Source organism: Vicugna pacos, chromosome 3 (genome assembly GCF_048564905.1).
Source record: "Vicugna pacos chromosome 3, VicPac4, whole genome shotgun sequence".
Lineage (NCBI taxonomy): Eukaryota > Metazoa > Chordata > Mammalia > Artiodactyla > Camelidae > Vicugna > Vicugna pacos.
In genome coordinates, this window is record NC_132989.1 from 81,515,254 (window position 1) to 81,541,632 (window position 26,379).

Consider the following 26,379-nt stretch of genomic DNA (forward strand, 5'->3'; position numbering starts at 1 on the left):
ATGAATTGAGCTTGAAAGAACACATTTCTCAAAATGTAGCTCTAATATAAATCAAGTAGCTGTATTTCTTTTGTTCAATAAACCCTAGATACCTTTTTTACACCGACATCCTTTTGATGATTAATTTGGTGACCCATACTTAATTAGATGGAATGAATAATCGATTATTGTAAGAAATGGCTAATTTATTTGTGATTTCCCTACTGACCTGAATGCTCATGTGTAGTCGATGAACAAATCCTTCTAATTCTTACGTGATTAGCCCCTTTCTTTCCATTTCTACACAAATTTATATTGAAATAAAACTGTGAAAATCGTCTTCTGAATTATCCTTCTCCAAATTATAAAGCATGTTGCTACCAAATTAATCTGATTTCAATCTCTGTATTATTTACCTACATTCAAAATACATACATTTTGCTGATATTTCCATAGGAGTCTAAAAATCCAACATCTCTCACCTCCCCAAGACTATCTATGCCCCCACCCCAACTATCTTATTATTTTCCCACATGTGCTTTCTTTCAAGGCCTAACCGAAGTCCTATTTCTTCTTTGAGTTCCTTTCCACTGGTCTAGATATATATTGGTGAGTACTCCTCTAAGACTTTGAGGCACCAGTCTTTTCTATGATTAATTTGATATTTACCATTCGTTTTCTGTTGGAACAGTTGTACATATCTTCTCTTTTCAAATGATATTTTACTGTTTTTAATCTCTGCCAACCAGCCCAGAACCTAATAAATGTTCAGTGATAATGATGATTTGAAAGCCCTGTACTACAATGCTCAGATGTGCTTTTAGATACAGGGATAATATAAGTTTATCATCAGAATTTATAATGATATAAATTCCAAACGGAAAATAATCACAAGGAAAATACAAAATAAAATAAATGTAGAATATATTATTTCGTCAAGTGGAAAACTACCATGGAGTTTCATGAAAATGCCTTCATATCAAGGGGGTACAGGCATATAGATGAAAAAACACTCAGGAATTCCACCTCAGGCTGCCCTCACTTGAATACAATGCCTTTGTAAGAATTTCTTGACTTGGCAAGCTTCACAGGTTGTCACTGTTTATGTCCTGAGTGGAGCCAAGGACAGAATTCAGTGTTAACTAGACCAAGAGCTCAGGGCATTCAGATTCTGCTGTTTTCCATGGAAATGCTCATTATTGATTTTAAATACTGAATCAGCTTTCCTTTGGGGGTGGTTTGATATAGAGTTGAAGTAAGAGGCCCTGGCACTTCCTAGACAAACCTGTTTTGCATTGTTGTACAATATGACTTTGGGTAAGGTATTTTTAGCTCCTTATGTCCTCTTAAATAGTGAAGGACTTAATAGTGTCCTCTTAAATTGTAAAATATTATTAATGAAATAACACCCTAAGAGTTATTGCAAGAATTAAATGAAATAAAATGCAAAATGCAGGGCACAGAGTTGGTATCTACTAATTGTCAATGTTTGTAAGTTCCTTCCATCAGCTTCTGGCAGGTTTCCTTTACTGGGTGTTTACTTTGTACCAGGCACTCTTCTATACACTTTGTATCATGAGTACTGACACATTTAATCTTTGCGGCACTCTTATGCAATAGCTATTATTATTATCATTCTATTTCATAGATGAGAAACTAAGCCACAGACAAGGAAAGCACACAGCTAGTAAGTGTCATAGCTGGGGTTCAAAACATGCTTTTGGGTTCCACACATACCCTCTTAACTGCTGGATGACACAGTCTCTCCCATGATCAAATCATTTCCATGGACTGCATCCTGTGGACAAGTTAAAAAGCAATCTCATTTTAACCCACTATTTACCTAACTAAAACATGGCTGGGAGAAACATACAATGCATTCCATAGTCAAGTATAAATCAGTTTAATTTATCTATTCTTTTGAATTAGCAGTACCATTACTCCCTTTCAATTGTGGGAAATCCATCCTTTCTTGTTCTTACCTAGGCAAGGGCATCCTTTTAAATCTTGGTCCAAGAACCTGTGCAAATCCTATTTCGTATTTGTTTTGCTGCTTATAATTAATTAATTAATTAAATGTTTTCAAAGATTCTGAAGAATCTGAAAAAACACAAATTTTGAAAATCCACAAAAAGTTATCTAGGATAACTTTTATTAAGTTAAGAGATGTTATCTGCTGTTCTAGGCGTGGGTGCCTCTATCAAAATATTTTGCCCACTTTCAACTTTCCCCTCGTTAAAACCTAAGGCCTTATTTGGCTGTCAGTTACAGTACCATGTTTTTCTGAAAAGTTTCTAGAAGCTAGTTTTAAAAAGATTTTGGTAAAAAAAAAAGAAAGAAAAAAAAAAAAAGAAAAAGCAAGCTGTGTAGTCCTCCTATTGGAAGAGTACCTCTGACCTTCTGCATCATTATAAAGAAAATTGCCAGTTTATCCAAACTTCCCCTACCTGGTTATCTTCAGAACATCACAATTTGTGCCTCCTAAGGCAGTTATTTTCAAGCATGACTTTGAAACACTGCAGGGTTTTTCATGTTATTTCAAGGAGATGACAAAGAATTCTCAAAACAAAATTAATTTTATTTTCAAAAAGCAGCATACCTGCCATAAATCATTGTGGGGGGACACAGGAGTGTAATTGTAGATGTCGGGAAATTGAACAAATAATGATAGGTTAAGGGGACCTGTATAGAGGTAGCCAATGCTGCTTCTACAATGGAATCCTCTAATATGTGTAACAAAGCAATGGGAGATTTGCAGAATGCCTTTGTTCAGCTTTAGTCCATGTTTAACCACAATTGTAAATGAATTTTTAATAGAATGGTGTTGTATCTTCTATTTTAGCTTAGTTGTGATCATCAACAAAGTGCCCAATCTTTCTGAACATCCACAGGACATGCCGATTATGAGAAGATTAGCTTGTAAATATTTTACTCCTTTTTTTTTTTTAAATAAAGGTAATGGGGATTGAACCCAGGACTTCATGCATGCTAAACATGCACTTTACAACTGAGCTATACCCACCCACCCCCCTTTTTCTTTCTGTCTCTTTTTAAAAAATTTTACTCTTAAGCGAAGGTTACTGAATACAAGAACTAGAACCTAGAACCCTCTGAGCTCAATAAAGTTTCCAGTGTAGACTCATATCATTCTCAGTCATATCAATCCCTTATTTGGTCACTGAGAATTACTTTTCTCTACTTTGAGCCAGACATTAAAAAATCTCCAGCTTCTAAGTTGTCCTCTGAGTCCTTGAGCCATACTTTCTCATATCAGCTGTTTTGCACTCCATCTACCCTGGCTGATTATAAGCTCCTAGAGGGCAGGGACGACGTCAAGCTCATCTTTAAATATCCTACAGCACCAATAGAGTGCCCAGCACAAAATAAATGCCCACAATTATTTGTTGGAAGAAACAGTCTTTAGGAAGTGAGAAACTTTTCTCTACATATAATTTTTGGCCATTTCAGTTTACTGCCTCCTGTTTTTTTTTGTTTTTTGTTTTTCTCTCACTTTATCCTGCTATCTAAATTTTTGCTTCTACAAACCTAAATGGGTTTTATATCTGACTTTTTTTTTCTTTTCTTTTTGAACAAAACTTGCTGACTTCTTCTTTATTGGATTTGCACATTCCAATTCCTCATCCTGGAGTATGCTTCTTTCTTGCCTTCCTTTGCACTCATTTTTGATCCTCCCCTGCTTCAAACTTTACTGCACCTCAAGCATTCCCTCGTCACTTATGCACATAATTCCTATTGTATTTTTCTGCACCTGATAATATCACTTTTTACGTCTTCTGGTATCTTTTCCTGAGCATTGTCCAGTCCTTTCCATTTAGTTATGAATCTATATTCTAATCTAAAGGACCTTGTCACAGAGTGTGGCATAGTGATAAAACTTTGTGTGCTAGTGAAAATTCTTAAGGAATAAGAATAATCACACTCTGCTTTTCATTATTTGAATATTTGAATAATAGATTTTCTGATTAAGTTATGGCACATATGTCTCATTGAATTATGATAAGTACACCACATGGCAACCCTGTGCCTCTGTGAACAGAACAGTACAGTATCCTTTTCCGTTACATTTTAAAGGCAAGGAATTAAAACTTAAGGTGAAACAACCAGGGAAGGAGATAGGGGGAACTTTTAGAATTACCCTAATAGTAATCATAATAGAAACCCAAAAAAAAAAAAAAAAAAAAGAATCAAACTACTGTGTTCTCTGTGTTATCTGGATGCATTCCCTAACTCCTTCTTAAGTTGTTGGGTATTAAAACACACACACACACACACACACACACACATTTAAAATGTATTCTTAGATCTTGAGAAATGTGATTTGATTTCAATCCTGAACTGTCTGTAGCATCACTGAAGGCTGCTGGAAACAGCTCTAATCAAAGGTTTGGATTCCCTTCCAAATCCAGTTCTAATGTTGGTACTTCTGGTGTCCATATAATGAGATTTAACTGGCTTTATCACCTACTTACTTGAATTGTTGTAACATTTACATTTTTTTTTCAGTAGAAAACTAAATAGGCAAGAAAAAATTTCTTCTCTTTTATGTTAAGCCCCCTCTCAGTTTGTTTTTGAAGCTATACTGATGACAAATGAAAATCTTACATTAAAAAACAATTAAGGAAATGACTATGAAAATCTAGATTTATTCCTTTATAGTTGAATTTAAAAATGTGCATACCATAAGCAATAACTGAAACTTTAAAATCATTTTTAACTCCCCTAATGAAAACAATATGTTCCTCTGGTGGATGATGAGTTTAAAAGCAAAGAGATAACAAACACCATTTGTGGTTGTTAACTGTGCTGTTTCGCGCTTTGAAAGGGCCTTAATTAGCAAGGCTATACAACACAACGGTGTTCTGTAATGTGTTCCATATGCAGTATTTTGAAACCTTTTGTTTGGTTTCTAACTAGAGAGAAAGAGGAAGGGAGAAAAAAAAGAAGAGTCCATTTTATTCTCTGGGGATTTGTCTTATAAGGTGCATCCGATCGAGTTTAACAAACAGGGAAACATTTCTTGTCTTGCTAGTGTTTGTTTATTCTTGCCTTATAAAAACCAAGGGGCTAGCCATTTTTTTCATGAACGCGGACTAAAGGGAGATAAATAGACCTTGCGGGAGAGTAAGGTCAAGTTCAAAGTTTTTCTTTCCTTTGGATTCAGGAATAAGCAAATGGAAAGCCCAGGCAAACAACCAGCAGCAGGCATCTGATGGTTGAGCCCTCCCCCCAGGACTTTTTATGTACATAAGCAGAAGTCACTGGAGCAGCTGCGGCGCATTAGTTCCAATAGTTTAGCAGGCCGCTTTGCAGCGCTGACAAAAGCCTCGCCAGCTCAGCGGCTTCCCTCCATGTTCCTCTGCCTGGCGAGCTCGTCAGCGATCTTTGGCAGACGAGGGGTGACGTTTAATAGGCTTCCGCGGGAGTGAGGTCGCCTCGTCTACTCCCAGCCCCATCTCCGCGGAGAGACTGAGGCAGGCGACCGAATGAACTAGCAGCCAGCAGCTCGACCCGACCTGCATCCCCGGACATTTCCCCGGACTCTCGAGCAAGGCAGTCAGTCACTGGAAGGAGTCCAGAGAACCACGTTGCCCTGGATCATTGCCAACTGTACAAAGTTGACCCGGAAAATGGCTCAGCAGACGACAAGCCCGGACACCTTAACAGTCCCTGAAGTGGATAATCCGCACTGTCCAAACCCCTGGCTGAACGAGGATCTTGTGAAATCCTTGAGGGAAAACCTGTTGCAGCAGGAGAAGTCCAAGACGGCAAGGAAATCGGTTTCTCCCAAGCTCTCCCCGGTGATTTCTCCGAGAAATTCCCCCAGGCTCCTGCGCAGGATGCTTCTCAGTAGCAACATCCCCAAACAGCGGCGTTTCACGGTGGCACATACATGGTAAGATTTGCGAGGATTATCAGAAATGGTGGCCACTTCTCCCTGGGTGATTTTTGCTCCTCCCGCCTTTCACTTTAGGAGTGGGGAGGGAAGGGAGGATCATCTTCACTCCTTACCTGTGATTTTTCGGAAGTAATGTACCTTAGTAAATCCCACAGATATCCAAGTCAGGACAGGAATCTTTAAGATTGGTAACAGGAGTGTTTAAGGTGGGTGGTTCGCAAAGTTCAATTCCTATTGCAAGTTCCTACAAGAAAACTGATTCCAGATGTCAAATAGGAATGCAGTTTTACTCCCATACCGATGTGGTGGCATTTCTTTGATTTCTCAAGCTAATACCCCTGCCAGTTCCTGCAACAGCCTAGGGAAAAAGGACCAGAAAGGAGATGAGGAAAGTCATAGTTTGTTCTCTTTTCTGCATGATCCCAGTTAAACAGAGATGTGTGTGGAGTGTGTGTGTGTGTGTGTATGTGTGTGTAATGGTGTCTCCCAGTAAAACCCCTCCTAACTACTGACTTTAATATATTTGTAACCTCAACCTGCCTTCTCAATGGAGAGGAGAAAGGTTTTAGGAATGCTATGCAGAAAGTTGCAGACTGGTACTTGAAAATACTATTGTGTTCTTTGAATTTGCAGTCTTTGAATATTTTGTCAATATTTTTCTTTATGAATATTTTTATCTTGTTTATAATAGGTGAATTTATTTAGTGCGTATGCTGCCATGTAGTCTTCTAAATGATTCTTGATATTTTTCCTGCTCTTGGAAAGACAAATATTAAAAGAAACCATTGTACGAGCTTATTGTTTCTGAGGCAGTTTGAGGCTATGATCAGAGAAAGAGGGGTCTGTAATGCGCAGTTGTTTAATTTTAGGTAGCAGTAGGGTCTATACACTACCTCCACGTTTTGGTAAAATGAATATTAATCATGATGAAGAAAATAGGCATAACAGAAAAAATAATGAGTGTGTCAGTTGAAAAACTGTTTGAATGATTTTTATACAGCTTTTCCATAGAACACCGAGTATCCCAGGAATGGAAAAAACAAAACAAAACTGAACCAAAAAAAAAAAAAAAAACACCCAGACTCAATCAAGACTTCTAGGAAAGAAACAGCAAGAAGTAGAGAGAATTAAAATCTAAACTTAGCAACATGGCCCTACCCAGGAATGCATTCATGTCATAGGTGAAAATAGATGACAAAGGAAATAAAAGGCATGGTTCCACCCAAAGAATTGTCTGACCCCAGAATTGTAATTTTAAATAGCTAGATCTCTGCTTGGGGAGGTGTTTTTATTTTTCCCAAGATTTTAAGTAAGTGGCATTTCTAAGTTTAGAGATAATGGTCATAAGAGGGCTACAACAAAGATTGAATTTTTCAGTCTTAAAGAAACTGTGGGAAAAGGAGGACTTTTCTTGGAGGAAGATATTGTTGAAAAAACTAGTCAGAGACGAGCCGTGAATGAAAGGCACAGATGAACACTGGGAGATGCTCTGAGGGAGAGGGATGGCTTGAGACCAAGCATCAGGTGCCAGAGCAGGCAGGCTGGCTGGCTGGAGTTCAGAAAGAGTCAGGTGCAGAATTTGGGCATGCAATGTCCCTTTGGGGTGAGGTGCTTTTTTAATTATAGTTCCTAAAGTGTCCCTCTTGCCGAATGGGTAAGCCTCAATACAGACACTTGATTTCTATCTGAGTGAAGCAACCTAGAGTTCAGCTGAAGGTTATCCGAACTGTTTGGACATGCTGAGATGTAAGGAAGGCAGGAAATCTCATGAAAACAGGCTTTCTTCTGAAATTTCTGGCACTTCCTTTTCTGGTCCTGTTTGGAGAAGCTCCAAGAGCATGATTTCTGCCGATATTTTGTTGTGGTCTGTCAGGTCTTCACTAGATGAGGGAGGCATGGAGAGAGCAAGGGAAATGAAAAATAAAAATTGTGATATCAATTCTCCGTAACTAAGGGGAAACAGTATTCCTTGTGGACTAAAAGCATCCAGCGAGGGAGTTGGAAAGAGTACCTCACATTTTCCATATTGGTTCAACAAGCCCCAAGACTTTCATAATATCCACAGGCATCTTTTGACAAGTATCATTCCATCTGTGCTTTCAGTACTTGGACTAAGCACTATCCAGAATTTTTAAAATGTATTTCAAATTGTGCTGATTACATAGTCTGCTGTCTAACCTGCTGCTGCTACCCACCACACTCAAATCCTCTCCTCCTAAATTAGATGACCAGCCACTCAGATACAGGCCTTGTGTGTGCCTGCTTCAGAATGTTGGTTTCTAGACCTGATATTCCCTTCTATTCGATATGAATATATTTAATACCTACTGAGTCCTAAGCGTTTAGCTTTTGCCTACTGACTACAAAGTTGAATAAGAGCTCTTCCTTTGTTTCAAATAATTTACACTCTGATAGAAAAAATAAATCCTATTAGAAAGTATCTGATTAAGATAATCTTTTCTTAGTTTTATATATATATATATATATATATATATTTTATTGACGTATAGTTAGTTTACAATGTTGTCAATTTTTGGTGTACAACATAATGTTACAGTCATACATGAACATACATACATTCATTTTCATATTTTTCACCATAATTTACTGCAAAATATTGAATATAGTTCCCTGTGCTATACAGTATGAACTTGTTGTTTATCTATTTTATATATATATATATATATTAGTATCTGCAAATCTCGAACCTCCAGTTTATCCCTTCCCACCCTTTTCCCCTCTGGAAACCATGTTTGTTTTCTATGTCGGTGAGTCTGTTTCTGTTTTCTAAATAACTTCATTTGTCTTTTTTTTCAGATTCCACATGTAAGTGATATCACATGGCATTTTTCTTTCTCTTTCTGGCTTACTTCACTTAGAGTGACAATCTCCAGGTCCATCCATGTTGCTGCAAATGGCATAATTTTATTATTTTTTATGGCTGAGTAGAAAAGGGAACCCTCCTACACTGTTGGTGAGAATGTAGTTTGTTGCAGCCATTATGGAAAACAGTGTGGAAATTCCTCAAAAGACTAAAAGTAGACTTACCGTATGATCCAGCAATCCCACTTCTGGGCATATATCCAGAGGGAACCTTAATTCAAAAAGACAACTGCACCCCAATGTTCATAACAGCACTGCTTACAACAGCCAAGACATGGAAACAACCTAAGTGTCCACCGACAGATGACTGGATAAAGATAATCTTTTTGTTCTAACATACTCTACAAACCTTGACACAGTGGATGTTTATTTCTTGCTTCTGCTTCTTGTGGGGAGCTAGCCTGCCTTGGAGTAGTTCAGGGACCCCGGATCCTACCATCCTGTGATTCCACTATTTGTGACACATGGTCTCCATGTTTGCCAGGCTCAGCTGAATCAGGGGAAAAGAGCACAGAATCTGGCATTCATGAGTTTTTATGAGGCAGTCCTAGAAGTGCCCACATTGTTATACCAGTATTCCCCACATAGAACTCAGTTCTGTGACCATATTTAACTGCAAAGGAGCCTGGGAAACCTATCTCAGTTCTGATGCCAGGAAAAAGGTAAAACAGATCTGGTGAACAGGCTGCCCATGTCAGTCACAATGAGGTAATGACTACAGTTTCACCCTCTATACCATAGTTGGGTTCATGGAGTAACATCTGTGGTGACCAGTCCTTTAGCATCTCTACACACCTCCTAGTTGAGGGTCAGACAGAACAATTCTATTTTTGACAAGCCTACTGATTGGGAAGTCCTTGCTTATCTACAGTTGAAGTCTTCTGCCTTGTAATTGTCTTCCCTGGGTCCTGGATCTGCTTTGAAAACCCCACAGCTTGAATCTCTCCTGTTTTCCATAATGTAGCCATTAAGGCAGGAGGCTTGGAGTCAACCATCAGAGCCAGACCCTGTTCTATTCATCTTGGTACACCCATTAATCAATGTTGTCAGTGTTATCATGCTTTTTAAAAACTCTTCTCTTTTTTTAACTAAACATCCTAAGTTATTTCACATTTGTATGCTGTATTTACCAGGTTGATAACTGGTGGTTCTTATCTAGACTTCATTTGGATTTTTCTGACCTTGAAAGAGGAGCTTGCTGAATTGATTTGATACCCCAGGTGCCATGTGACTCTTGTACAGAGAGTGTCTGAGCAGCAGGCTATTTAAGTTTAAATTTTGACTTCCCCTTTACTAGTTGTGTGATTTTTGTCCAAATTACTTAACATATATTTGTTTCTCTGCTACCCAATTTCCTGGGAATAGTGACAGCATCTGTTTGGTGTTGCGGTTTTATTAAGTTCAGTTCTGTGTAAATTAAAGTATAATGCACAGGGCCAGACACTTACTGAGTGTCATTATAAGCTAATATCTTCTTTATTGTGTGTCCATTAGTCTACCCTTGGTCAGCCTGAATCTTTAGGTCTATATTTAAAAATTTTTTTTTAAATTTTATGTCTATATTAAAAATTTTTTAATTGAAATATAGTTGATTTACAATGTTGTGGTAGGTTCAAGTGTATAGCAAATAATTCAGTTAAACATATATATATATATTTTTCAGATTCTTTTCCATTATAGGTTATTACAAGATATTGAATATAGTTCCCTGTGCATACAGTAGAACTTTGTTGTTTATCTGTTTTATAACAGTGTATATGTTAATCCCAAACTCCTACTTTATCTCTCCCTGCTCCTTTCCCCTTTGGTAATCATAGTTTGTTTTCAATGTCTGTGAGTCTATTTCTGGTTTGTAAATAAATTCATATGAATCAATTTTTTAAGATTCTACATGTAAGTGATACCATATGATATTTATCTTTCTCTGACTTACTTCACTTAATAGGATAATCTTGTCTACATTTTTTTAACATTTTTTAATTGAGTTATAGTCATTTTACAATGTTGTGTCAAATTCCAGTGTAGAGCACAATTTTTCAGTTATACATGAACATACATATATTCATTGTCACATTTTTTTTTCACTGTGAGCTACCACAAGATCTTGTATATATTTCCCTGTGCTGTACAGTATAATCTTGTTTATCTATTCTGCGTATGCCTGTCAGTGTCTACAAATTTTGAAATCCCAGCCTGTCCCTTCCCACCCCTCGACCCCTCTGGCAACCACAAGTTAGTATTCTATGTCTATGAGTCTGTTTCTGTTTTGTATTTATGTTCTTCTTCTTTTTTTTTTTTTTAGATTCCACATATGAGCAATCTCACATGGTATTTTTCTTTGTCTTTCTGGCTTACTTCACTAAGAATGACATTCTCCAGGGACATCCATGTTGCTTCAAATGGGGTTATGTTGTCAGTTTTTATGGCTGACTAGTATTCCATTGTATAAATATACCACAGCTTCTTTATTCAGTCATCTGTCGATGGACATTGAGGCTGTTTCCATGTCTTGGCTATTGTAAATAGTGCTGCTATGAACATTGGGGTGCAGGTGTCTTTTTGAAGTAGGGTTCCTTCTGGATATATGCCCAGGAGCAGGATTCCTGGGTCATATGGTAAGTCTATTCCTAGTCTTTTGAGGAATCTCCATACTGTTTTCCACAGTGGCTGCATCAAACTGCATTCCCACCAGCAGTGTAGGAGGGTTCCCTTTCTCCACAGCCTCTCTATCATTTATCGTTTGTGGACTTTTGAATGATGGCCATTCTAACTGGTGTGAGGTGATACCTCATTGTAGTTTTGATTTGCATTTCTCTGATAATTAGTGATATTGAGCATTTTTTAATGTGCCTATTGATCATTTGTATGTCTTCCTTGGAGAATTGCTTGTTTAGATCTTCAGCCCATTTTTGGATTGGGTTGTTTGTTTTTATCTTATTAAGTCATATGAGCTGCTTATATATTCTGGAGATCAAGCCTATGTCGGTTTCATTTGCAAAAATTTTCTCCCATTCTGTAGGTTGTCTTTTTGTTTAGTTACAGTTTCCTTTGCTGTGCAGAAGCTTGTAAGTTTCAATAGGTCCCATTTGTTTATTCTTGCTTTTATTTCTATTGCTTGGGTAGACTGCCCTAGGAGAACATTTTCGAGATGTATGTCAGATAATGTTTTGCCTATATTTTCTTCTAGGAGGTTTATTGTATCTTGTCTTATGTTTAAGTCTTTGATCCATTTTGAGTTTTTTTTTTTGTGTATGGTGTAAGGGAGTGTTCTAGCTTCATTGCTTTACATGCTGCTGTCCAGTTTTCCCAACACCATTTGCTGAAGAGATTGTCTTTATACCATTATATATGCTTGCCTCCTTTGTCGAAGATTAGTTGACCAAAAGTTTGTGGGTTCTTGTCTACATTTTTAAATGATTGCCCCGTTTGTGGATGAATTAGACTAAAAAGAGTATATGTGAAGAGGCTAAGAGCTGGAAGGAATGATGAGCATACATAAGTTTCGGGGAAAGCAGAAAGGGGAGATATTGCTGAGGCAGAACTCCAGATTTGGTGCCTCTTCCTTATGTACTCCCATTCTACACACCTTTCAAGGCCTCTCTTCCTCAGATCTTCCAGTTCCTCCAACTGGTAGTCATCTGCTGCCTCTTCAAAATCTGTACCATATTTTACTTTTGCTATTCCCTCAATGCTTTTAGTCATAATATGTCACTAGCTAATGTTCACTGAACACTGGTATTTGATACTGTGTGTTAGATTAGGACCCTCTCATGTTCATGCTTCTCACCACTCTGTTTTATCATTTTTACTTAACATCTAGTACCTTGTAGTAGTGCTTATAGACCAGACTTTGTTTTCATCAGACTAGGGAATTCCCTCTGATGTCAGCAAGATCTCCAGAGTCAGTGGAATTTCTGGTGAAGAAAACGTTCAGTGTGAGTTTATTTTAGGAAAACTAAACAGTCAGGAAAATCTTTATAATTTTCAGGTTTTCTCCTCAGTTTATGCTGGGTTCTGAATGAAAATGTTCTAGAGTGTGTATAAATGATATTAGACAATAGGATTTCTTTGTGTAAGGTAGGATCCAAGTAATATTCAAATGCCTTATCTTTAAAATTTCAGTGTACGTGTATGCGTTTTTAATTACAACATATCCAAAGGTAGAAGAACTCAGTAACATCCTTAGACAACAAAATGATTTCAAAATAATGTAGATTTTTGAGAGGCGTCTTTCAGGAGACATTTAGAAAATCTTAAAGATTTCTAGGGAGCTAGAAAAGTGTTTTTGGCCATTTTTTAAAATACACTTCTCTACTGGGCATTGGCATTAGATATAAAATTGCTCATGTTTCAAAATAAAGACTTGTTTTCTTGAGTCGTAATTTCTTCAGCAATTGTAGTTGCTTTTTATGGTTGTTGTTTAAGAGAGAAATATGCTATAAATTTTCTTGAAGTTATAGAAGAGGGCAGAAACCCTTTGTCACCTATAAAGAAGAAATCCAGCCAGTTAGAGTTTTTAGGTCACACACAAACACACATCCACTCACAAACACACCCCCAACACACACCCAAGTAGGTTCTCAAAGCCATTATTTAGGGATTCTATTTGAGAACTTTCTCCTTCTTTCTAACTCCCCTACATTTGCCCTATGTAACTTTAAGGTTGTCTTTTCTCTGACCCACATGGTAAGGATACCCAGAGTGGGGCATTGCTGGTGCTCCCCCAGGAACTGGGAACCCAGAGGCTGCGGGTAAGGTGTGATACAAGGAGGTGGGGAGGAAGTTTCCGGGGGAAAGTCTCTGGGGTGCACAACAGGGAGTCATGACAGCAGGTTAGGTGGGGCCAGTTGGCTGAGTTTTTAGCTGTGCCCCTGGCGTAACTGGCTGTGTCTTCTGCAGGAATCTTGGGGCACTCCAAGTTAAGGATATCTGGAACTTTTGAAAAGCATGATTAGCCTTTCCTAAAATCCAATGACCCCAGGAAGACCTTCCTCAAGAACTTGTCAATTGACTAGTAATATTTAAGAAATTAAAAAATAAAAATGTGACAGATAATTACTGAGGAACATGAAGAAAACATTGAAATAACATGGCAATTTATTACTCATTTGTACTTCCTGTGACCTTTGACATCTATCTTAAAGAAAGAGAACAGATATTGAGTGTATCTATACTGGCCAAAGTCATTCTACTAGTAGTGAAAATACTTCAAAGCAAAAACACAATCTTTCTTAGAAACTTGGTAGAAATGTTGCGTGAGAAGAAAATTAAAAATTAAATCTCAAAGTTCATTAAAATAATTTCTAAATCATGGCTTTAATTTTAAAAGCTATTCTTTGTGTAAATGTTTTTATAAATAACAAGCTCCTGTAAGGTTAGGTAACTGATTAAGCTTCAGAACTTCAGGAATTTTTTTTTTTCCTAAGACAGGAAGCTACCAAAATTGTTCTTCACATAGCAGTTTCAGGAAGAAGCTTTATTATCACCAGTGTGGCAAAGTTATGTCATTGTTTTTTAATGGTTTTGCTTTTGAAAGAATCATGTTTTTAAAACGGTGAGTTTAGCCTAGTGGAAGCCGTGTATTTCCAGTTCTGTTGGCTACTTGATATTTGACCTTAGTTACTCAACCTTTTTGAATTGTAGACTCTTTATTCATAAGTCATATGGGCTATAGAGCGATTGATATTTACAAGTAAAAAATTGGCCAATTAAATTTACAAAGTGATAAGAAGCCACTGTACATTTAAGATAAGTAATTAAAAACAAGTTGTAATTTGCTGTTGTGAGATAGTGAGGTGTACACCTCGTGGGTAAAAACAGGGGATATAATGCTTTAATTATTCTGTGACTCAGAAAAAGGCTGCAGGACCTTCAGAATGAAAAGATTGGTGGTATTCACTCTAAGACACCATCTGGAAGCCATAATTTGGGGTAGGAAATGTGGAAATCTATAGATAATAATAAAAATTCAAATTTAAATTTTTCTTTTACTGTATCTTCCATTATATGCTATCTTAACATATCCGTCTCTTCTACTTTATATACAAAACAGAGAAAAATCATTTTGTGTTCAATTTTAAAGACATAAATTCTCTCCAGCTATTTCAAATGGAGTCCTTATTCTCAGAGTGAGATCGTGAGTTGACACAAGAAGGAATTGTTTGATTTCACTTTGGAATAAAAATTTCAGGTTTATAATAATACAGCTTTATAACCTTAGACTTAGTATAACAGAGCCATTAATGTTGAGCTCTGGCTATGTGTCGCATACTTCTGTCCATTAATCCTTCAAAACAAACAAGGTTGAATTTCAGTATTAGTAGTTGTATTTTACATATGCAATTGCTAAGGCTCAGAAAAATCATCACAAAACCAAGATCATTCAGCTGTGCAGCCATGAAATGAGCTGAGTTAAAACTTGATTTCAGGTTTGCCTCACTCTCCATCCTGTGTTCTTTCAGCATTACCTACCTTTGGGCTAAGAATCACATTCGAATTTATTACCTTACCCTGCCTGTATGTCCAAAGCTGCAACAATAAGTATTCAATGACTTTACAAAATGGTGGTGAGTTAACAGAAGGGTAGGAACAGAACCCTTTCTTGGTGCGGAAGCTCAGCTTATTTGTTTGGCACATGTGGCTCATATTAATGTAGACATCCTTTTTTTCTGAGAAAAATATGTGTATATAGAGGAGAAAGACATGTCCTTGGTGAAGAGAGGCTTGAGGGTCAACAGAAAACATTCTGATTCAGAGTAGTTTTGAAATAAGACTGGCTTCAAAACAAAACCAATCAGAGGATAATTTTATTTTCAATGATTCGGAGAAAAAGGCATGAAAGGCTCATGCTCTTAAAGAGAAAGATCAAGTCAGAAATCTATTAAGTTTTGGTTCCAGAAGAGCCAGCTGGAAATGATGGTCTGCAGGCTCAAGTCACTAAGCAACAGAGCAGCAAACTGCTTGGTAACCAGAGCTGGCCTGACTCACAGGCTGACTGCAAATGACCGGGTGGCCAGACAGAAGGACCACAGCCCATATGACCTTAAAGCACTCTCCTTCTATTCACTTGCCAGACTTCTGCCCAATCCCCCCACTATGGAATGATCTCTTTGACTTAACAAGATATTGGCTTTCAGAATGGAAAAGTCTCTGGGACCAGGAATAAATGCTATCTGTCTTTCTTCTTTGATAGAGCATTCCTGAGACTATTTTCTTTGGGTCAGTACATCATCAATAAAATGTAAAGTTTAATGAGAGGAAAGAAAGTGAAAACATTGGGATCAATGGCTTGACTTAGGCTTTTCATGACCAAATGTGTCCAGGGCCCAACTGCCTGACCTTCATTTGTTGAGATCTATCCTTGAACTCTGAGAGCACAAAGTGTTGCCATTTACTTAACACTTTCTCTCTTATGCTGTCACCTTTTTCATGGGTGTCTTTTGAAGGTGCAACTGGCCTATAAGTCCCTGAAAAGTAGGAACCTCCACATGTATCAATCATTGTATCCACTGTGAGGGGCTGAGTGCCACCTGTATAATACGCATTTAGTAAATATTTGCTGTTTGATTGAGACGCATACCCTCCATTGCTGTGCCTCTTATGCTGAGCACCTGGGGAGACCTAGAGTCTTCTAGCCTTGAAGTCCTGGTGATGTCATGTTTGATTGCCATAGTGGAAAGATGTTTCAAACTCAATGATTAACCATTTGTATGGACTTTGTCACCACAAGGCTGTGTGTTTGAGTGTGTGTTCGGGGTTTACACACACCTGGACTGGTGTAATTTGACTTTAGTACATAAGAATGAAATCAGTATATGTTAGTGTCACTAATGTGTCACATATATGTATTTTAATATTTAGTTTATACTCTGAAAATAATTTATGCCTGTTGTATTTCTGAAAAAATATATAAATATATTTGTGATTTTTGGTAAATTACTGAATAACTAGTTTGTTAAACTCTGATGACTAATTTTTATCTCTTAGAATTCATAGTGGTTAAATTATACACCAAGACCTAAGCTTATAAAAGAAATGGCAAGATTTTGAGGAGAAATTTGAAACAAACAACCCCTCCTTCTTGCATAGTTCTTTTTCTAGTGTGACAATTTGGAGGCAAAAACAATTTTTTGAAGAGATTTAGCATAGAAAGGTTATTTTAACATAAAAGTTTTGTCCATAGTCCCATCTATATCCATTTTTACATTGCAGTAATTTCAAGCTAACCGATTTCCTTTCCATTATTCTTATGAGCTGGCCCTATGATCAAATTAGCTATCATTAAAATAAAGTGGCTTCCTCTGTATATTATTATTAGGGTACATGTTTCTTTTTTCATTTTCTTATAAGCTGATTCCACATTTATAAACGGTGAGTGTGTATCGTTGACCTTTTGCAGTAAGCAACTTTCTGACTAATAAGGTCATTTGGCTTATCGTTTCTGCTTGTTTACCTTCTTTAGGTTTATAGTATTTGTCTTACTTTGCAGTGTGATTTTTTTTTATGACTTTCTATTGAGTGAGTGCCAGATAGAACAGTGTGTGATTTATGGGTAGTAATAACTAAAACATATATGAATTGGAGGCTGATGACGCACGAGGTGAAATGCTACGGCTCACCTCTGAATAGAACCAGGTTTCCTTAATAAAGCCCTCTTATAACAACGGTGGCAGTGCCACTAACAGCGTGATCATTCCTGTATCACCTTCCCAGTTTAAGGTACTTCTCTAGATCGTTTGTACCGTGTTGTATATAATATTTGTACAGGGATTTATATTTTTATTTAAAAGCCTATATGTTTAAAAAAAAACTTGATATAATTCCTGTAAATTGGAAACCAGTGTCATGTATCAGACATGGAAGATAATTGAAAAAAATACGGTTTTTAAAAAAAGGCTAGATAGATTCAAGTTTGACTCAATACTGTGACCTGCTAGAGGTCCTGGGCCTGAGGTCTACTCTCTCTTTGTTTGAAGTGACAGTAACTAATACAGAGATGTGAAAGACCAATTTAGTCCTTCTATTTCAAGTAATAAGAATGACTGAAAGGGATTCAGAAAGGGAATAACCTTCTCATTATTGAATTCAGCATTTTAAATTTAATAAATAACATCCACTATGCATACAACCATCTTTGGTGCATCAGATCCTCTAATGTCCCAAACTACTGGTCCAGAACCACTGATACTTCCACTGTTGGAAGAAGGACATTGGTTCTTGCAGGGGATCTTTGGGTCTGAATCCCTTCCTTGGAGGTAAAGACACTTAACCTGATTGGGTAATTCCAGTTCCTAGACAAAAAAGTAAGGTGTTGGTACCGTGTTTTTATCACACTATAACTATTCATTTCCTATCTAGTAGCTACAGAAATGCAAAGAACTTCTCTGTGGAAAAGTACTGTACCTTCTAATGGCAGTCTCCAAGTGCTACTTCCAAAGGGCACAAACACAGGTGTCTGAAAACAGTGAGGATTTCCATGCAAATAGGTGAAAGTTGAGGTAAGCTAGGAGCCCAATTTTTTTGCACCTCTGTAATCTTATGGAGAACTTATTTCCAGGCCAGAACATCCACACAGGACAGGCTACATAATTTGTGGGGCCCAATATAAAATGGAAATGCAGGAACATGTTTAAAAGAATATTAAGAATTTCATGAAGACACCAGCAGAGCATTCAACCCTGCACAACTGCCCAGATCACACCCATGAAGCCAGCCCTGTACCCACAGGAGATCTGAAGTGGGGCCCAGTTAGGATCTGGATTTAGTCTACTGGCCATAGTTTGCTAGTCCCTGGTCTGCAGGATAAAATTCATATTTCTCAACTTGGCCTTGAAGTCTCTATCCTCAGTTGCAAACCTCTCTGTCCCACCTTATCTGGTCTTATTTCCTATAGAGGCTTCACTGTCATTCATTTTGAATTGAATCGAGAGTAACATTTCTCAGCCTCCAGGTTTTGTCCTGGGGGCTGTCCTGTGCATCGTAGGATGTGAGGAGTATCCCTGGCCACTACCTACTAGATGTTAGTAACACCCATCCTGTTCTGAAGATCCAAAATGTCTCCAAATGTTGCCAGTGTCCCCCCGGGGCAAAACTATCCCTAGTTGAGAACCACTGATTTAGGCGGGAAGATGTGAAGGGAGGAACCAGTTTCACTTGATTCACTAGGGTATCCCTAGCACCTAGCACCATCTCGTGATACAGAAAGAGGTCCAAAAAAATGTACCGCCTGGCCTGACTCTGCTACTTACTGTGAGATCCCAGCAGTATGATTTAAACTCCACAGGTCACAATTAAGTTCATCGGTAAAATGGAACTCTTACTAATTCACACTTAATAGAATTATTTAAAAGTTCAAATGATATACTTAATGAAAAGACTACAGTGCTATTCAAATATTATGTAAAAATAGGCATGGTGGAACACTGAGGGTGATCTGAACCTACTGACACCTAGAAGCTTAATTCCCCTCATACTGTGTCTACTCTGCAAATTGCTGTATGGGATGCTACCGAGACATTGTCTATGCTCTCAAAGGTTATGATCAGATGTGGGTAGAATATGATTCCTCAAATAACCGTAAAGCAGCAATTGCCGTAACTGAGTACGAAGAGCAGGTGGGAGTTCATAGGAAGGTAGAGGTTGTTTCTGGTAGTAGGAATCACATGAGAGTTGAGATGGAGCAGTCACAGAGGAGGCATGTACTGAGCAATTTCTCAGGTTATCTTATTTGATATTCATGACAACTTAATTGGTTTGGGTTTAATTATCACATTTTACAAAGAGAAAAATAGGGCCTGGAAAGGAATTTGATATGAACATATAAAACATAGATGATTTCAGTAGGGAGAGAACCGGAGTGACATATGGAAGGAAAAGTGGTTGGAAGTGAGTTCTTTTCACCAAAGGAACAGCATGAACAAAGATGGGGAGTACATGGGGTTTAGGCGACGTTGGGTACAGCATGGAGTAGCCCTATGGAAGGTGGACATAAAGGTAAGGTGGAGTCAGGTTTTGAAGGTCAGCTAACATTCTCTCTCTTTCTCTTTCAGCCTCTCTCTCTATCTCACTCTCTCTCTCTCTCACACACACATACACACATACACCAGGGATTTATATGCCTAAGTGAAACGTGATCAATTTTATCTTTCTTAACAGCTTTACTCCACAGAAAAGGAAGTGACATTTTGAGTGATCACCCCATGCTAAGCTTGTGCAAGTGTGTGCATTAAACACTCTCAATAGTTGGAATGTGAGATTCAGTCCAGTTACACCAATCTCTACCATCTTTCAGCTGGCTGATGCCTTCTCCTCCTTCTGAGCTAATCCTTCTGAAATAGCAGAATACACAATTGCATTTCCATTCAGATGAGATGTGGTAATTCCACTGGTGGCACTCTTGTTCTGATGCATAGAACAGAGACACTATTTATGTGAGAACTGTATCTGCCTTTTCATTAAAGGCATGAGAATATAATGCTTAGCACACATCTAGCAGTTCTGATGGACTGTAACACAGAAAACCATCTTGCTCTGAAGGCTGGCTCACCAGGGTAAGAGTCAGGACCTAGATATCCTGTTGTCCTTTCATCTATTCAAAAATTAACTTTGAGTGTCTACTTTGTATATGTCATTCTCCTGGGGATGTAGCACTGAGCAAAAAAAGACAAGTCCTTCCCCGAGGGAGAATGTATTCTAATGTAGGAGAAGACAATGTATAAATAAATATTCTAGTGAATTAGAGAATGGCAAGTACAGTAAAGAGGAATGAGACAGCATAAGAGATTAGAGTTTAATATCCCTCTTTGGGGAGGACTCTCTATAAGGTAACATTTGAGTAGAGATCTGAAGATGCCTGAGTGACCATGTGATTCCCTGGGGGAAGAACGTTTCAGGAAGAAGCAATAACAAGGGCAGAGGTCTGAGGGATGATGTGATTGGTATGTTTGAGGGAAGGGGATGTTATAGCAAATGAGGTCAGAGATTCAGAAAGGGGTCCAATATTGTAATGTTTTGAGGCTGTATTAAGGATGTTTCAAAGGGAGAAGCTTTAGCAGTGGGAGTGTCTGCTCAGGGAGAGACAGTCTGTCTTAAGTTTTGAAAGAATTATTCAGGCTCCTGTATAGAAAATGCAGATGCAGGGCAAAGGAAGCCACCAGGAGACCAGTTCAGACACCATTGCAATAATCCAGGTGAGATATCATGGTGGTTCAGAGTAGAGTCGTCAAAGGAGAGATGGTTTAAAAACGGTCACAGTTCTCTCTGGAAGTGACAGAGGAGAGCAGGAAAAATAACTACTTCTCCATTAGGGGAGGTGGTACAAAAATATGGAGACGAAGTAGGCACCCCATCGGAAGGCTAAACTAAACCAGTGTCCTCAATGGGCAGCCAGTAGTGTGAGAGCAAGGATGTGTAAACTCACGATGGAGAGTTTGGAGAAGGGGTGCTGCAGGGAAGGCTGGGGTCTTAAGTCAGACTGGGGGCTTTACGGAGACAGCTGGGCATGATGAGCAACGACCTAGCAGTCTTGTGGTTCTTGTGATGATTGTGTTTCCAAGACAAGGATCTCATTTGAGGCCATGCAGTTAGACAAGGACAACTCTTGGGCTGGGATGCCCAGTCTCTTGGGTCTATCCATTTTAATTCATTTCAGGCACTCTACTTCAGCTGCAGTACATTTATAGACATGGAGGGGAGAGGCAGTGAGAACTGGCTAGCCAGGTCTGCCAACATTTCTGTCTGGTAAAGCCATGTTCTTCCCACCTCTTTACCATACGTTCATGCTCCAGGGATGAGAAATGTGGCAGAAGATGCAGAAAAGCAATTGGGAAATTGCTAGTTTCCAGATGTATGGCCCGAGGGCAGATTTTCTAACATGAAATTATTTTTTTCTAGCATTGGATACAAAATCTTGTTCCTATGCATGATGTTAAAACTTGACCTTGAAGAAATTTAAAAAAAAATTTCTGAAGAAATAGATGTTGTACTTGCTACACTGATTCCTGCATAGAATTATTACAATGATCCTGCTTTTATTAGATAAGTAGGTTTTATGTGTAGGCTTAAAATATTTTTTAAGGAGAGCAAGACCATACCACGTTTTAACATTTATTTAGGGGTGTTTTTGTAATCTTACATGTAAACAAAACATGAAAATGGGCAGAACAGAGCTTTTTCTTTGGAGTTTGAATTGTTGTTTGTATTGTCTGCCTGCAAATTGATATTATATGAACAACCTGGCTGTTATTACGAAACATGATCTTCTGTGTCTTACGAGGTTACCCTGCAAAGCAACATGTGAAAACTTTTTTTTGTTTGTTTTTTTGCCCTAAGAGAAAGGGCGAGCCCTGGCACTTTTTCACCTGTAAGGATTTGTAGCTTTTGCCATGATTGATTAGTTGGCTTCCATTCCAGAAACGCCCCTGGTATGCGTTTTATGTTCTGACAGAGCCATGGCTTTGCTGTTCAGCACGTCACCCCCATGAAGATGTGGGCAGGCTTTTGTGCATTTGCTCTGGTAGCCTGGGAAGCATATTTCAACACACCATCCAGAATTGGCTAGAACATGCCTGTCACTCCCAGCTGACTCTGATGACGCTCTTGCCAACGTAGATTTACATCAACATGATTCCTTACTGGAAAAAGCTCATTCGGAATATACAGGGTGGCCTGTTTTAAAGAGGCATCACATCAATTTGAAGAGAACTGTATTTTATGGGAAGCACCATGAGAAATACACTGTCAATTAAATGTGCCACAGAGCACAGAATTATAATCAGCATCACTTAAGAAGATGTTCCCCCCAGAAATTGTAAGTTGCTCTAACTTCTAAAGAGTGCCTTATCCTGTAAAGAGAACCGCTGTATTCCAGACTTTCCTTCTCACTATGCAGGAATTTCTAGCCTTTCTTTCCCTACCTACATAATCCTAAGTATACTCATTAAAGAAAGTTTGAGATGAAGTATGATGTGATAGCCTTGCTTTTTAACTGCCCTAAATTCAGTTTGCCAGTTCCGTGGATAAATAGATTTTTCTCTTAGCACAAAACCTTTTGGCCTATGGCCATCTTGTTTTTTGACTCATCTTCAATATCCTAATGAATGTTTGGGAGAGGCGTGTTACTCAGATGCGTGGGTCTTTAGACAGGAAACCAGGCCCTCAGAAATAAAACCTGTTACCATAGCTATTCAGAAAAAATACAAAACTGTCTTTACTACACAAAAGAAAAATTCAATATCACTGGCACATGACCTGTGATTACTATGATTATGATCCTATCCTGGTCACCCTTCATTTTCATCATCCAAGTCTCTTCTAAGTCATTACAGTAATGGATACACCTGAATGGGTTTGCAGTTTTACCCCCTGACTCAAGACAACCAGCTGGATTTTCAGTGACACATGCTTTGATCTGTCTGCTTTTAAAGCTCTTAAGCAGGGCAGCTCTAGACAGCGTCCTCTCAGAAGATTTTACAATCCTAACAGACCTCGTCATGAGTTCTATATTTATACTTGTTTAGACACATCAAAGTCAGGTTTTCTACCTGAGGCCACCTAGAAATTTAAGGTCATCAGCTTTTTGCTGTAGCCGTGGGGTTACTGTCGTGCCTAGCAATAATGACGACTGACCTTGCAAAGTGATCCAAAGTTGTAGGCTACAATATAGGAACATTAAAAAATGTTCTACTGTGTTGTTTCTTTTGCTGTATTTTGTCCAAAGTGTTCTATGCTGTCTTGTCTATAGGACAGAGGGAAAGAAAAGAAGTAAAAGTCAGAAAAAGAAGATTCTTCCTCTGTGAATTAACATATGACATCTAACATTAACATTGATAAATAACATTAACTGAATGATAAATAAGTTACACGATATCACTTATCACACATAACTATTTAATGATATTTATGGGTCAGTGTTATGAAACAGCGTAGCTTAAATGCAGCACTTTAAAGAGATGGGTTTACAGGCCAGTTAGATTGGTGGGAATTTGAGGAGGCATAAAAGAGAATCACAAAAGAAAAAATTGGCATTGCTTTTCCAAACACTGCCCATGAGAGAGGAACTGTTGGTTAACAGACTGATGCTAAACATTCAAATTATGTTAATTATCTTACGAATAGCCTTTTTAGAATCTATCTAATCTAATGTCTATGTATCTATATCTTTTGTCCTGGTTCCCTGTTCACCAAGCAGTCTTCTGATTACGGTCTTCATTGTTATATAGGACTTTCTACTGAGAAGGGAAGTATTGAGTCAGATAGTGGAAGCATTGTTCTCAGAGCACCAGCTCAATGAAAAGAAGCTATTTGGCCTTCGGATTCTGTTTAGCAGTTCCCTGAGGTTGTATGATGTGGATTTGCTCCTGAGAGAAGAGGTTGCTCTCATATTCTGAGAGATTCGAGTCTCTGAAGCTACAAATCTCAGTGCCAGATTCTAATCTTAGCAATTTCCCCACAGTATTGTCAACCTTCAAGGCCTTTTGGGAGAAAATCTGCCAACCTTCCCGGGTGAAACTCTTCTCCACTGCCCTGCCCTGAACATTTTTACTAGAAACCATGGCAGCACTAAACACATTTTAAAGTGTTATCACAATAAAAATGAGGAAGAGGTGCATTTTCTTAATCTCAGTCTTCAGCGGAAGCTGTTTGGTGAGACAGTCAGGATTTAGGCTTTGAAATTCATTTTCTAATCCATCTAACTTTTAGCCCAGGATTAGTTTATTATTTTTTGTTTGTTTGTCTTTCTGAAGGTACACTACCTTAGAGAACTTGGTCAGTTGTTCTAGGAAACATGTTCGGTCCTCAGAGGCAGTGTTTGGAATTTTCTGGACCCTTTCTTCTCCCTCTCCTTCCTCCTCTCAGGTCCAGTAGTGTTGAGGGATCCTGGAAATATTACTGCTTTCACCCCAGAAAGGTATATCTTTTAGGGAGCTTCACAATTTAAGAGGGACTTTTGATGACAGAAAAGCGTTTATGACCCAAATACATGGATCTCAAGTTGTAGAATTACAGATTTGGGGGACAGGGTTCAGATCAACCACATTAACAGCTGGGATACTTTTAACGGACAGGATTATTTCTCAGAAGCACCATACACCAAAGTGATGTCTTTTCCACCATATTTACAATGTCATGGGGACATATTGACTGTTAAGCCTATGACAAAAACGTGGGAGGAAGTGATGTACAAGTGAGGGTCAGTGTTGATGTAAATTGAAACATTTGTTTTCAGATAAGTGTTCTCCTGAGAAGGGCATCTGAATTAGTTTACTGTGGCTGCTATCACATATTACCACAAAGTGGGTGGCTTAAAACAACGAAAATTTATTTGCTCACAGTTCTCAAGACCAGAAGTCCAAACTCAAGGGATGTGCAAGGCTGCCATCTGGACAGAGGCTCTAGGGGAGAATCGATTCCATTCCTCATCCGGCTTCTGATGGTTGCCGGCTAACTTGGCTTGTGGCCACATCACTCCAGTCTCTCCTTCTGTGTTTATTCACATCCTCTGCATCAGTTTCCCCCTCTGTGTGTCTCTTTTAAGGATTCTCATCATTGAACTTAGGGCTCTCCTGGGTAAACTAGGATAATCTCCCCATCTCAAGATCCTTAATACATTTGCAAAGACCCTTTTTACAAATGAGGTAACATTCATAGATTCTGGAGTTTAGGATGTGGACATCTCTTTTTTGGAGCCACCATTCAGCCCATTCCAGTGTCTAAAGGTATGCCTTGTAGTGAGAGTCCCTGAGAAAGCCATCCACATAGCATGAGGTTGGGGCCATGCCCACAGAGACAATACTTTCTGACTATTCCAACAGCTCTTAAGGACTCCAGCTTGAATAGCTAAGGCAGCAGGGTTTCTTAGGGCAAGAAACCAAGGACACTAGGATTCCTTTAAGTGGATGACTGCTATGGTCACTGAACATCCAGTCCTACTGTCTTGATGTTTTTTCTTAAAGTCTCAGGAAAAGGATGAGAGAAAGAACAATGGGGAAATGTTATTTATTTTGTATCCTTTTGCACATAGAGCTCTCTTGAAGGAGGAAGAAAGGAAAATTATAGGAATGATTAACTCAGAAAGGAGAATGATGGGTGTTTTTCCAATACTTTGTGAATGTTTGGTCCTGGACTCAGTGACTAAAATTAGCATTTTAAAACCATAAACGTAGTATGTGTTTATGGTAAAAATTCCTATGAAAGAGAATGATGTGTAAGTCCCCTTATGCCCTTCCTCAGCCCCTGTCAGCTTTCCATTTGCTCTCACCAGAGTAACTATTCTTTACATTGTCTGTTGTAGCCTCCTGGAAATATTTTAAGTATATTCAATCAAGTATAATAAAAATAGAGATAATACTTACTGAGTAATTTTTATGTATTAAGCACAGTGCTAGATATTTTCAGGGGTTTCTTCATTTAATTCTCACTACAAACCTAAAATATATCTGAAATATTTATTTCTACCAAGTGAAATCATTGGTCCCATGGTACAGTCATTTTAAATGTTAAAAAGTATTGGCTAATTTGCTTCCGAAATTGTTTCATCATTGTACACATCTATAAACAGTATGCCAGAGGGCCTATTAATTTCTCATTATCATTCTCACCAT

At 38.2% G+C, this 26,379-nt stretch overlaps 1 protein-coding gene across 2 annotated transcripts in view; it reads left to right on the forward strand.

Moving 5' to 3' along the window:
* The first annotated feature begins 5,172 nt into the window (after window positions 1-5,172).
* The window catches only part of PDE4D (phosphodiesterase 4D), a 679,763-nt gene continuing 658,556 nt past the window's right edge, over window positions 5,173-26,379 (forward strand). For both annotated transcript variants that reach the window (XM_072958624.1, XM_072958625.1), the window contains exon 1: window positions 5,173-5,893. In XM_072958624.1, the coding sequence (XP_072814725.1) occupies window positions 5,628-5,893 (266 nt within the window). In that variant the 5' untranslated portion in view covers window positions 5,173-5,627. The remainder of the gene's footprint in view (window positions 5,894-26,379) is intronic.